The 10724-nt window shown below is 46.8% G+C and overlaps 1 protein-coding gene across 1 annotated transcript; it reads right to left on the minus strand.

Moving 5' to 3' along the window:
* Window positions 1-1840: 1840 nt before the first annotated feature.
* LOC143364074 (uncharacterized) lies at window positions 1841-5612 on the minus strand. The gene is made up of 2 exons (XM_076804586.1): window positions 1912-5612; window positions 1841-1847 (listed from the first exon to the last, which is right to left on the minus strand). The coding sequence occupies exons 1-2, from the start codon at window positions 5610-5612 to the stop codon at window positions 1841-1843; spliced, it is 3708 nt and encodes a 1235-aa protein (XP_076660701.1).
* Window positions 5613-10724: the final 5112 nt, after the last annotated feature.

The raw sequence follows: 10724 nt of genomic DNA on the forward strand, positions 1-10724 counted from the left end.
ACGGTGAGGCGTTATGGCGTTCGCGCGCCAATCTCAAACATGCCGCCCGCCTCGACTTGTCGAATGTCCGAGCATGCAAACGGTCGTGATATCTAGTGAACAAGTGCTAGTGATTGACAGTGATTTTCACGCAGTGATTTCGGGCTATAGTTTACAACTCTGCAAGCAATTTTTGAGGTTACTACCGTCGTCATGAGCAATGTGAATGCTTGAATTTACTGCGAGGTGGTTGGAGTGGGGGGCCACGTCGGCTGGCCTCGTGAATGACTCGCGCGTGCGCTCAACGATTTTACGCGTACTACGCAGTTGTAGTCGATCTTCGCGAGTGAATGAATTACGGTGCAACACGTGAATCGACGCGGTCATCGATCGTTCTCGTTCAACGGTAGAACGATCAGTTTGTGGATCGGTCTTACGAATTCGGACGCCGAGGTGACCACGGTGACTACCCGAGTTTTCCCGTCGCCTCCAGGATGCACTTCCTTCACTCGTGCGAGCGGCCAGCGAGCGGGTGGCGTTGATTCGTCGCTGAGGATGCACAGGCTGCCCGGCGTGAGGTTTTCCTGTGGTCGGCGCCATTTCGACCGTGTGGTGAGTCCGTGCAGGTACTCCTTTCGCCATCGCACCCAAAATTGATCCCTCATTTTGTTGATCAGCTGCCATCGAGTAAGCCGGTTGACGTTCTGGTCCAGCAGCGACGGTTCCGGCAACGCGTTCAACGGGGAGCCTATAAGAAAATGCCCTGGAGTCAATGCTGTTAAATCAGACGGGTCATCGGAGAGAGCAGCCAGCGGCCTTGAATTCAGGCAAGCTTCAACTTGTGTGAGGAGTGTGGACATCTCCTCGAATGTGAGTCTGGTTTCTCCTATCGTCCTTCTCAGATGGTGCTTGGTGGACTTGACGGCTGCCTCCCAGAGTCCACCGAAGTGGGGCGCTGCTGGTGGGTTGAAATGCCACTGAGTGCGTAGGTTGCTCAGGTTTTCCCTCAAGCATCTGTTTTCAGGGCTGCTGGCGGTGAATAGGCGACGCAGCTCCCGGTCTGCCCCCAGGAAGTTCGTCCCACAGTCGCTGTACAGGTGCGCACAGAGACCTCGGCGGGATATGAAGCGCCGGAAAGCAGCCAGGAAGGCCTCTGACGTGTAACTGGAGACCGCCTCGAGATGGACGGCCTTGGTCACCATGCAGATGAAGACTGCGAAGAAGGCCTTGGTTGCTCTGTGACCACGCCCTGGAGAAGTCCGCAGCCATATCGGGCCCGCATAGTCCACTCCGGTGGAATGGAATGGGCGAGCTGGAGTGACGCGGTGCTCTGGTAGTTGGCCCATCATCTGCCTGCCTGTTTCCGCCCGCCATCTCAGACACGTTACGCATTTGAGGATAGCTGATTTCACTCTTGATCGTCCCCTCGGTATCCAGAACCACTGGCGTATGGCTCCCAGAGTTGCTTGCGCTCCGCCATGCAGTGTCTTGAGATGGCTGTGAACAATGTAAAGTTGGGTAAAGGTGGATTCAGGTGGCAGGATGATTGGATGGGCTTCGTCAGGATTGAGACGCGCTTTGCTCAGCCGACCCCCAACTCTGAGAATGTTGGCGCTGTCGATCTCCGCTGCTAGAGGTGAGAGCACGCTTCTTGAGGGAACGCATACGCCTGATTTTAATAGCCTCCTTTCTTCCTTAAAGTGGGTCTGCTGCACTTGTCGGATCCAGCACTTCTCGGCCTCGTTGATTTCCTCCACCGAAAGGACTGAGGAGTCACCATGGGTGGCGGCGATATTGCTGTTCGAGACTGAAGAGAGCTTGCGTCGTTTGAGAAGCCATCGTCGACACCAAGCAGTGACCCTTAGCAGCTTGGTATAGGACGAGAACCGCATCAAGGTGTCGTTGTCCTCGATTCCCCCTTTTGCTTTGTGCGTTACCGCAACTAGTTTTTTCCTTTCTTCTGGCAGGTGGTCAGGAATTTCTGCTTGGGCCTCCGTGAGCTGCTCGCTGTTTCGCAGGAAGTTCGGGCCGTTCCACCACAATGTCAGCTGCAGCAACTGTGACGGTGTGAGTCCTCGAGAGGCGGGGTCAGCTGGATTTTCAACCCCGGCTACATGATGCCATTGTGCCTCGGGAACTCGACGCTGAATGTCTGCCACTCTGTTTGCGACATAGGTTTTCCACCTGCTTGGATGTGCTCGTAACCATCCCAGAGCGACTGTCGAGTCTGACCACAAGTGTATCGGTGTGCGTGTGTATGCTAGTGTCGCAGTGGTTTTCTCTGCTAGTCGAGCGAGGAGATGTGCTGCGCAGAGTTCCAAGCGAGGTAACGAGACCTGCTTTAGTGGTGCGACCTTGCTCTTAGCAGTGACAAGTGCGACTTCCCAGTGTCCGTCCTCCCTCTTCGTCCTCAAGTAGACGACTGCTGCGTATGCTCGCTCGGAGGCGTCTGCGAAGCCATGTAATTCCCTCAGAGTGGGATGTGGACAGTGAGACAAGGGCCGAGGTACCCTCACTCTTTCGAGCAGCTTCAGTTCGGCGCAGAAAAGTGCCCAGTCTTCAGCCATGGATGCAGGAAGTGGGTCGTCCCAGTCCAGACCCAGCAGCCAAGTCGATTGAATGGCTATTTTCGCCCGTACGATGACTGGTGCTAGCCATCCCAGTGGGTCGAACAACTGTGCGGCTTTCGAAACAATGCTGCGCTTGGTTGGCGATTGAGCGGTGACCTCAGCGAGGGAGTATCGAAAGTTGTCCTCTCGTGGTGACCAGTGAAGACCTAACGCAGTGTGGATGCAGTCCGACCAGGTTTTCTGCTCCTCTAGTTGGTTGTGGTGCGGCGAGGACTGAGTGGTTGTGCTCTCGGAGTGACCTGCGAACACTTGAAAGCGTCGTGATGAGTCCTGGGGCAAATCGACCACGTTCGACGCCCACTTTTGGAGCGGGAAGCCGCCCGCCATGCACAGCTGCTGAAGTTGATTGGCGGTTTCCATCAGCTCTTCCACGGTGTCGGCTCCAGTGAGGATGTCATCGACGTATGTGTCCCTCTTGATGGCTATTGCTCCGTTGGGGTAGTGCGAGCCCTCATCCTCAGCAAGTTGGCGCAGTGTTCGCACAGCTAGATATGGGGCACATGAAAGACCATACGTGACAGTGTTTAGCCGGTATTCACGAACCCTTTCGCTCTCCGCCCGTCTCCAGAGGATTCGTTGTACGTCTCGATCCTCTGGATGAACTAATATCTGCCGGTACATCTTGGTGACGTCGGCTGTCACCACGTACTGGTGTTTGCGCCACCTCAGAATGACGTCAGCGAGTGGTGGCAACAAATTTGGACCCGCATGGAGGGCATCGTTCAAAGAACATTGCGAAGGCTCGGACCAGGACCCGTTGAAGACGACTCTCAACTTCGTGGTGGAGCTGCTGGGCCTCAAGACTCCGTGGTGTGGCAGGTAGTGGCATTGTTGTCCTTTCCCTGTCTCTTCGGTCAGTGACATGTGACCAAGCTCGCTGTACTGCTTTAGAAAGTCGTCGTATTGCTCCTTGAACTCTTTGTCCTTTCGGAACTGCAGCTCCATTCTCCTGAGTGAGTGCCACGCTGCTGTCCGGGAGCCTGAAGTGACTTTTACGTTAGTTTTAAAGGGCAGTCTCACCTGATAGCGACCCTCTGAAGTGCGTGAGTGTGAGGTTTTAAAGTGCTGCTCGCACTCTTCTTCCTCAGCTGTCCACGCCGAAGCCGTGTCTTGGACGTCCTCCTGTTCCCAAAACCGCCGCACGAGTGAGCTCAGACTGTCCCCGATGCTTGCCTGATGCACCTGGGCCTGAACCGGACTGGACGCCGAGCCTGTCATCCCGGTGACGATCCATCCGAACATGGTAAGCTGAGCCACCGGCTGATTCGGAGCTCCTCTTCTCAATCCCTCTCTGATTATTGCAGGGTAGACGTCTGCCCCGAGCAGGACTTCAATGGGTGCTCTGCTCCCTGGTACTGGGTCGGCAAGCTGCAATCCTCTCAGGTGCGCCCACTCTGGTTGTGCCGTGGTCCTGGCATGAGAGTACGTTGAAAGCTTGGCAAGGATCACCGCTGAAACTGTGATGGTGTCCTCTGTCTGGCAGGCGGAAACGTTCAGCGTGACTCTGCCCCGGCTCCTTGCAAGCTGCTGCCCTCCGACTCCGTACAGGTCCACCTTTGCTTCTGCCCGAGGTAATTGTAGCCTTTGTGCTAGCCCTTCGTTTATCATTGTGATCTCGGAGCCTGAATCGATGAGCGCTCTTGCTACTTGCCGACGGCCGAAGCGATCTGTAACATTGACCAATGCTGTAGCTAACATCACCTCACCGTCTTTATTGCAGCAGCTCTGCGCATGGTGGATAGCCCTTCCTGCAGTGGAGACGCCCTTGCATGCATCATGGAGTGTCGTGTGGTGACGTTCGCCGCAGGTGTAGCAACCTTTCTTCGATGGACAGCTCTCCGTGGTGTGCTTGCCGAGACAGTTTCTGCACAGCTGATGTTTCTCGACAGTAGATTTCCGCTCCTCCGCAGAACTTTCTTTGTATGATGAGCAATGCATGAGATAATGATCTTTTGAACAGATCACGCATACAATTTGTTGCCCTTTCCTTGCATGGTTGACGCGGGCCATGCTTGCTGCTGGTTTCGCTTTGCTGACACCTTGGCTTGATTGGAATTTGCTCGGTCTGGAATGGCTGGAACCTGAGGACGCTGAGCTCGGAGATGCCTGCATCATCTGGAGTCGCTTTATCATGAAGTCCTTCAGGGTTGCACAGGAAGGAGGCTCGCTGCTGACCGTAACGCTCTCCTCCCATTTTTCTCTGGTCGTGGGGTCGAACAAATTCACAATCGAGTGAACGAACCAATCTGCGGTTTGATCCACAGGTCTGCCTAGTCCGTCCAGGGTGTTGATGACGGTGGATACTCCTTTCTGGATCTGGGTCATTTCTCGCACCGTGCTTTCTCTCATCCATGGCAGCGCCGCCAACTTGTCAAGGCAGGATCGGACGAGAATGCGCTTGTTTTCGAAATGCTCCAGAAGGATATCCCACGCCTTTCTGTAATTTCCGTTCGTGGTCGGAAGGTCCTTGACGAGATCGGCTGCTTGATCCCGAAGGGCGCCCTTCAGGTAATGGAGCTTGTCGACGTCGCTCATTCCCCTTTTCTGGTCGATCATCGAGACGAATCGGTCTTTAAACGACGGCCATTCGACGTATTCTCCGTTAAATTGCGGCAACGGCATCCGTGGGAGAGAAGATGACCCGGACTTCGAATCTCCCTCGTCTGGATTTTGCTCGGGCGCCCTTTCGCTGCTCTTTCTGAGTTGATTCGCGAGCTCGCGCAGCCGGCTTTTTTGTATGAGGTAGGTTTCTTCTACCGATTTGGCCATGCCTGACTTTTCATATTCGCTGTCCTTGGTTGCAGCTTTGTGTCCGTACATTAGCACGTCATGATTTTGCTGAAACTTTACCCAGTAATCCTCGAGCAGTTCCAGCCTGGTCTCAACGTCGCTGATGGTGATCTTTGTTTGCGCGACGGATTTTTTGAAGTTGTCCATGAGGCGAGCAATCTTCCCTCCGATGGTTTTCTGCTTGTGGAGGAGGTCGTTTGCTGAGAGCTCCATTTTAGTTGCGGCTGATTCGCTTGATGGAATTCACTCACGGATGCACTGGACTCACCCTTGACTCGATTTGATATTGCAAATCCTGGAGAGGTATCGGCCAGACACGTGGAAAGTATCCGGCTCGAAGGACCAGAAATGTTTCGTATCTTTCCCTGCTTGGAAAGATTCGCGGGAAACTAAAAGGAATGCAACTGAACTTGCGAGGAAATTTAACGGATTGTGTATGAAAGTGTATGTGGAATGGTATGAAAGTATGCTGAGTGAAAGTGGAGAAAGCGGACTGTATGAATGAATTGAATGGAAGGCGGATTTGCAATAAATTATCTGTATTTTCACACTGTAGGGTTTCAGTTTGTCACAAAGATTGAAATTATATAATAAACGACTGATAAGCACTGATTTCGAATTCTGTTTCTTGTTACGTAATCGCACAGCTGACTCGGATTTCAGAAAGAGAGCGAGTAACGGCTCTCTCTCGGTTTTATTACTTCGGTCCTTCGGGAAGTTCGTCACGCGCAGATGTTTCCGGTTTTTCGTCGAGAACCTTCCAGAAGAATCGAGCCTGTTTTCCGCGAATCACGCTTGAGGGTTTTGCCCGCGCGAGCCTCGATTCCAGACGCTGTTTGTCGGTGTTCTCGCGCGTGTTGCGGGACATTCTGTGATTGGCAGCCGCGCGGTTGAGCACGGTGAGGCGTTATGGCGTTCGCGCGCCAATCTCAAACACCTATCCTCTTTCCTATAATATTATCTATCCTATCCTATCCCCTATCCTATCCTATCCTCTATAATAACGTATCCTCTATCCTATAATATCATCTATCCTATCCTATCCTCTACAATATCGTATCCTCTATCATATATTATCCTCTTTCCCATAATATCATCTATCCTATCCTATTCTCCATCCTATCCTATCCTCTATCCTATCTTATCCTCTATCCTATTCTATCCTCTATCCTATCCTGTCCTCTATCCTATCCTATTCTCAATCCTATCCTATCCTTTATCCTATCCTATCCTCTATAATATCGTATCCTCCATCATATCCTATCCGGTTTCCTATAATATCATCTATCGTATCGTATCTTCTATGCTATCCTATCCTCTATAATATCGTATCATCTATCCTATAATATTATCTATCCTATCCTATTCTCTATCCTATCCTATCCTCTATCCTATCCTATCGTCTATCGTATCCTATCCTCTATCCTATCAAACCCCCTATCCTATCCTCTATCCTGTCCTATCCTCTATCCTACCCTATCCCCAATCCTATCCTATCCTCTATCCTATCCTATCGTCTATCGTATCCTATCCTCTATCCTATCAAACCCCCTATCCTATCCTCTATCCTGTCCTATCCTCTATCCTACCCTATCCCCAATCCTATCCTATCCTCTATCCTATCCTATCCTCTATCCTATCCTATCCTCTGTCATATTCTATCCTCTGTCATATCCTATCCTCTTTCCTATAATATCATCTATCCTATTCTATCCTCTATCCTATCCTATTCTCTATCCTATCCTATCCTCCATCCTATCCAATCCCCTATCCTATTCTCTATCCTATCCTATTCTCTATCCTATCTTATCCTCTATCCTATCCTATCCTCTATCCTATCCTATCCTCTATAATATCGTATCCTCTATCATATCCTATCCTCTTTCCTATAATATCATAAATCCTATCCTATTCTCTATCCTATCCTATCCTATCCTCTATCCTATCTTATCCTCAATCCTATTCTATCCTCTATCCTACCCTATCCTCTATCCTATCCTATCCTCTATCCTATCCTATCCTCTATCCTATCCTATCCTCTATCCTATCCTATCCTCTATAATATCGTATTCTCTATCATATCCTATCCGGTTTCCTATAATATCATCTATCGTATCGTATCTTCTATGCTATCCTATCCTCTATATTATCGTATCATCTATCCTATAATATCATCTATCCTATCCCATTCTCTCTCCTATCCTATCCTCTATCCTATCTTATCCTCAATCCTATCCTATCCTCTATCCTGTCCTATCCTCTATCCTACCCTATCCCCAACCCTATCCTATCCTCTATCCTATCCTATCCTCTATCATATCCTATCCTCTTTCCTATATTATCATCAATCCTATTCTATCCCCTATCCTATCCTATCCTCTATAATAACGTATCCTCTATCCTATAATATCATCTATCCTATCCTATCCTCTACAATATCGTATCCTCTATCATATATTGTCCTCTTTCCCATAATATCATCTATCCTCTCCTATTCTCCATCCTATCCTATCTTCTATCCTATCCTATCCTCTGTACTATCCTATCCTTTTTCCTATCCTATCCTCTATCCTATCCTATCCTCTATCCTATCCTATCCTCTATATTATCCTATCCTCTATAATATCGTATCCTCTATCATATCCTATCCTCTTTCCTATAATATCATCAATCCTATTCTATCCCCTATCCTATCCTATCCTCTATAATAACGTATCCTCTATCCTATAATATCATCTATCCTATCCTATCCTCTACAATATCGTATCCTCTATCATATATTATCCTCTTTCCCATAATATCATCTATCCTATCCTATTCTCCATCCTATCCTATCCTCTATCCTATCTTATCCTCTATCCTATTCTATCCTCTATCCTATCCTGTCCTCTATCCTATCCTATTCTCAATCCTATCCTATCCTTTATCCTATCCTATCCTCTATAATATCGTATCCTCCATCATATCCTATCCGGTTTCCTATAATATCATCTATCGTATCGTATCTTCTATGCTATCCTATCCTCTATAATATCGTATCATCTATCCTATAATATTATCTATCCTATCCTATTCTGTATCCTATCCTATCCTGTATCCTATCTTATCCTCAATCCTACTCTATACTCTATCCTATCCTATCCTCTATCCTATCCTATTCTCTATCCTATCCTATCCTCTATCCTATCTTATCCTCAATCCTATCCTATCCTCTATCCTGTCCTATCCTCTATCCTACCCTATCCCCAATCCTATCCTATCCTCTATCCTATCCTATCCTCTATCATATCCTATCCTCTTTCCTATATTATCATCAATCCTATTCTATCACCTATCCTATCCTATCCTCTATAATAACGTATCCTCTATCCTATAATATCATCTATCCTATCCTATCCTCTACAATATCGTATCCTCTATCATATATTATCCTCTTTCCCATAATATCATCTATCCTCTCCTATTCTCCATCCTATCCTATCTTCTATCCTATCCTATCCTCTGTACTATCCTATCCTCTTTCCTATCCTATCCTCTATCCTATCCTATCCTCTATCCTATCCTATCCTCTATATTATCCTATCCTCTATAATATCGTATCCTCTATCATATCCTATCCTCTTTCCTATAATATCATCTATCCTATCCTATTCTCCATCCTATCCTATCTTCTATCCTATCCTATCCTCTGTACTATCCTATCCTCTTTCCTATCCTATCCTCTATCCTATCCTATCCTCTATCCTATCCTATCCTCTATATTATCCTATCCTCTATAATATCGTATCCTCTATCATATCCTATCCTCTTTCCTATAATATCATCTATCCTATCCTATTCTCAATCCTATCCTATCCTCTATCATATCCAATCCCCTATCCTATCCTCTATCCTATCCAATCCCCTATCCTATCCTCTGTCCTATCGTCTATCCTATCCTATCCTCTATACTATACTATCCTCTATCCTATCCTATCCCCTATACTATCCTATCCTATCCACTATCCTATCCTATCCTCAATCCTATCCTATCCTCTATCCTATCCTGTCCTTTATACTATCCAATCCTCTATCGTATCCTCTATCCTATCCTATCCTCTATCCTATCCTATCCTCTACAATATCGTATCCTCTATCATATCCTATCCTCTTTCCCATAATATCATCTATTCTATCCTATTCTCTATCCTATCCTATCCTCTATCCTATCTTATCCTCAATCCTATTCTATCCTCTATCCTATCCTATCCTCTATCCTATCCTATCCTCTATCCTATCCTATTCTCTATCCTATCCTATTCTCTATCCTATCCTTTTTTTTTTTAAGGTATTTGTCTAAATATATTTCGTCCAGATACAAAAACGTAATAAATTCGTGCTTTCTAATTCCGATTTAACACATGGGTGTCGACCATCGTTTGACTTCGTATTTCTAGATTTTACGCTCGCAGTGAAAATATTTTCTTACTCTTATGTTTAACTACTTATAGGATAATTTCCTATTCTGATCTAATCTAAATCTAAATCTCTAAATTTAAATCTAAATCTCTAAATCTATCCTTATCTAATCTAAATCTATCCTTATCCTATCTTATCTAAAATTTTTTTTTAATTCTTATTTTATTTTTCTCGTTTAGCCTACGACCTACTTTAATTTGATTAACTAGGAACGCCTTAAAGGTAATCTATATATTACTCTTATACCTAATGTTAATCTATCTATTACTCCTATGCTTAATATATATCGTATTTTCGAGTAAATTCGCGTGCGCAGGTTTTTTATATAGAGGTTACCTTTCTATAAATAGTTTGCTCAAGTTTCCTAGCAACTGGAACTAATATTGGGTACTTAATTTTTTAAGTTTCGGGAATTTTCACAAGAGAGAAGTGGGGTTTCTTGGGTTATTAACCCCCCCTTTTTCTTCTCTTGTCGTAAAGCCCTTGTGGTTCGCGAAACGCGGCCTATGAAAAATTTTTTCGAAAAACGTTTATTTCTTATCGAAAAAGTGGTTATCTCGGTAAATAGTGGGGGTAGCCGGATTTTTTTCCCACGACGGCTCGTTTCGTAGGTCTCGGCTTCCTCTTTTTAGTTCTTTATTTTAAGTTCCGGTAGGTCCTAATAATCTACCCCTCCTCCTCGTTTTCTCCGAACTGGGTGGGAATTCACGAAAGTCGTTTGCAGGGGGGAGAAGATTTCTCCTCTTCCACCCCTGGTTACTGCCCGTCCTCGGAAATACTCGTCTCTCGATTTTCGTGACGATCCGATTACTTTTCGCGATTACCCTAATCGATAAACGACCGTTCTCGCTTTATATCCGGTGTGTC

The sequence above is a fragment of the Halictus rubicundus genome, unplaced genomic scaffold, assembly GCF_050948215.1.
Source record: "Halictus rubicundus isolate RS-2024b unplaced genomic scaffold, iyHalRubi1_principal scaffold0246, whole genome shotgun sequence".
In the NCBI taxonomy this organism is placed as follows: domain Eukaryota; kingdom Metazoa; phylum Arthropoda; class Insecta; order Hymenoptera; family Halictidae; genus Halictus; species Halictus rubicundus.

What these genes read in the sequence shown, in the direction of transcription:
- LOC143364074 (XM_076804586.1), bottom strand. Translation starts at nt 5,612, where the DNA reads ATGGAGCTCTCAGCAAACGACCTCCTCCACAAGCAGAAAACCATCGGA.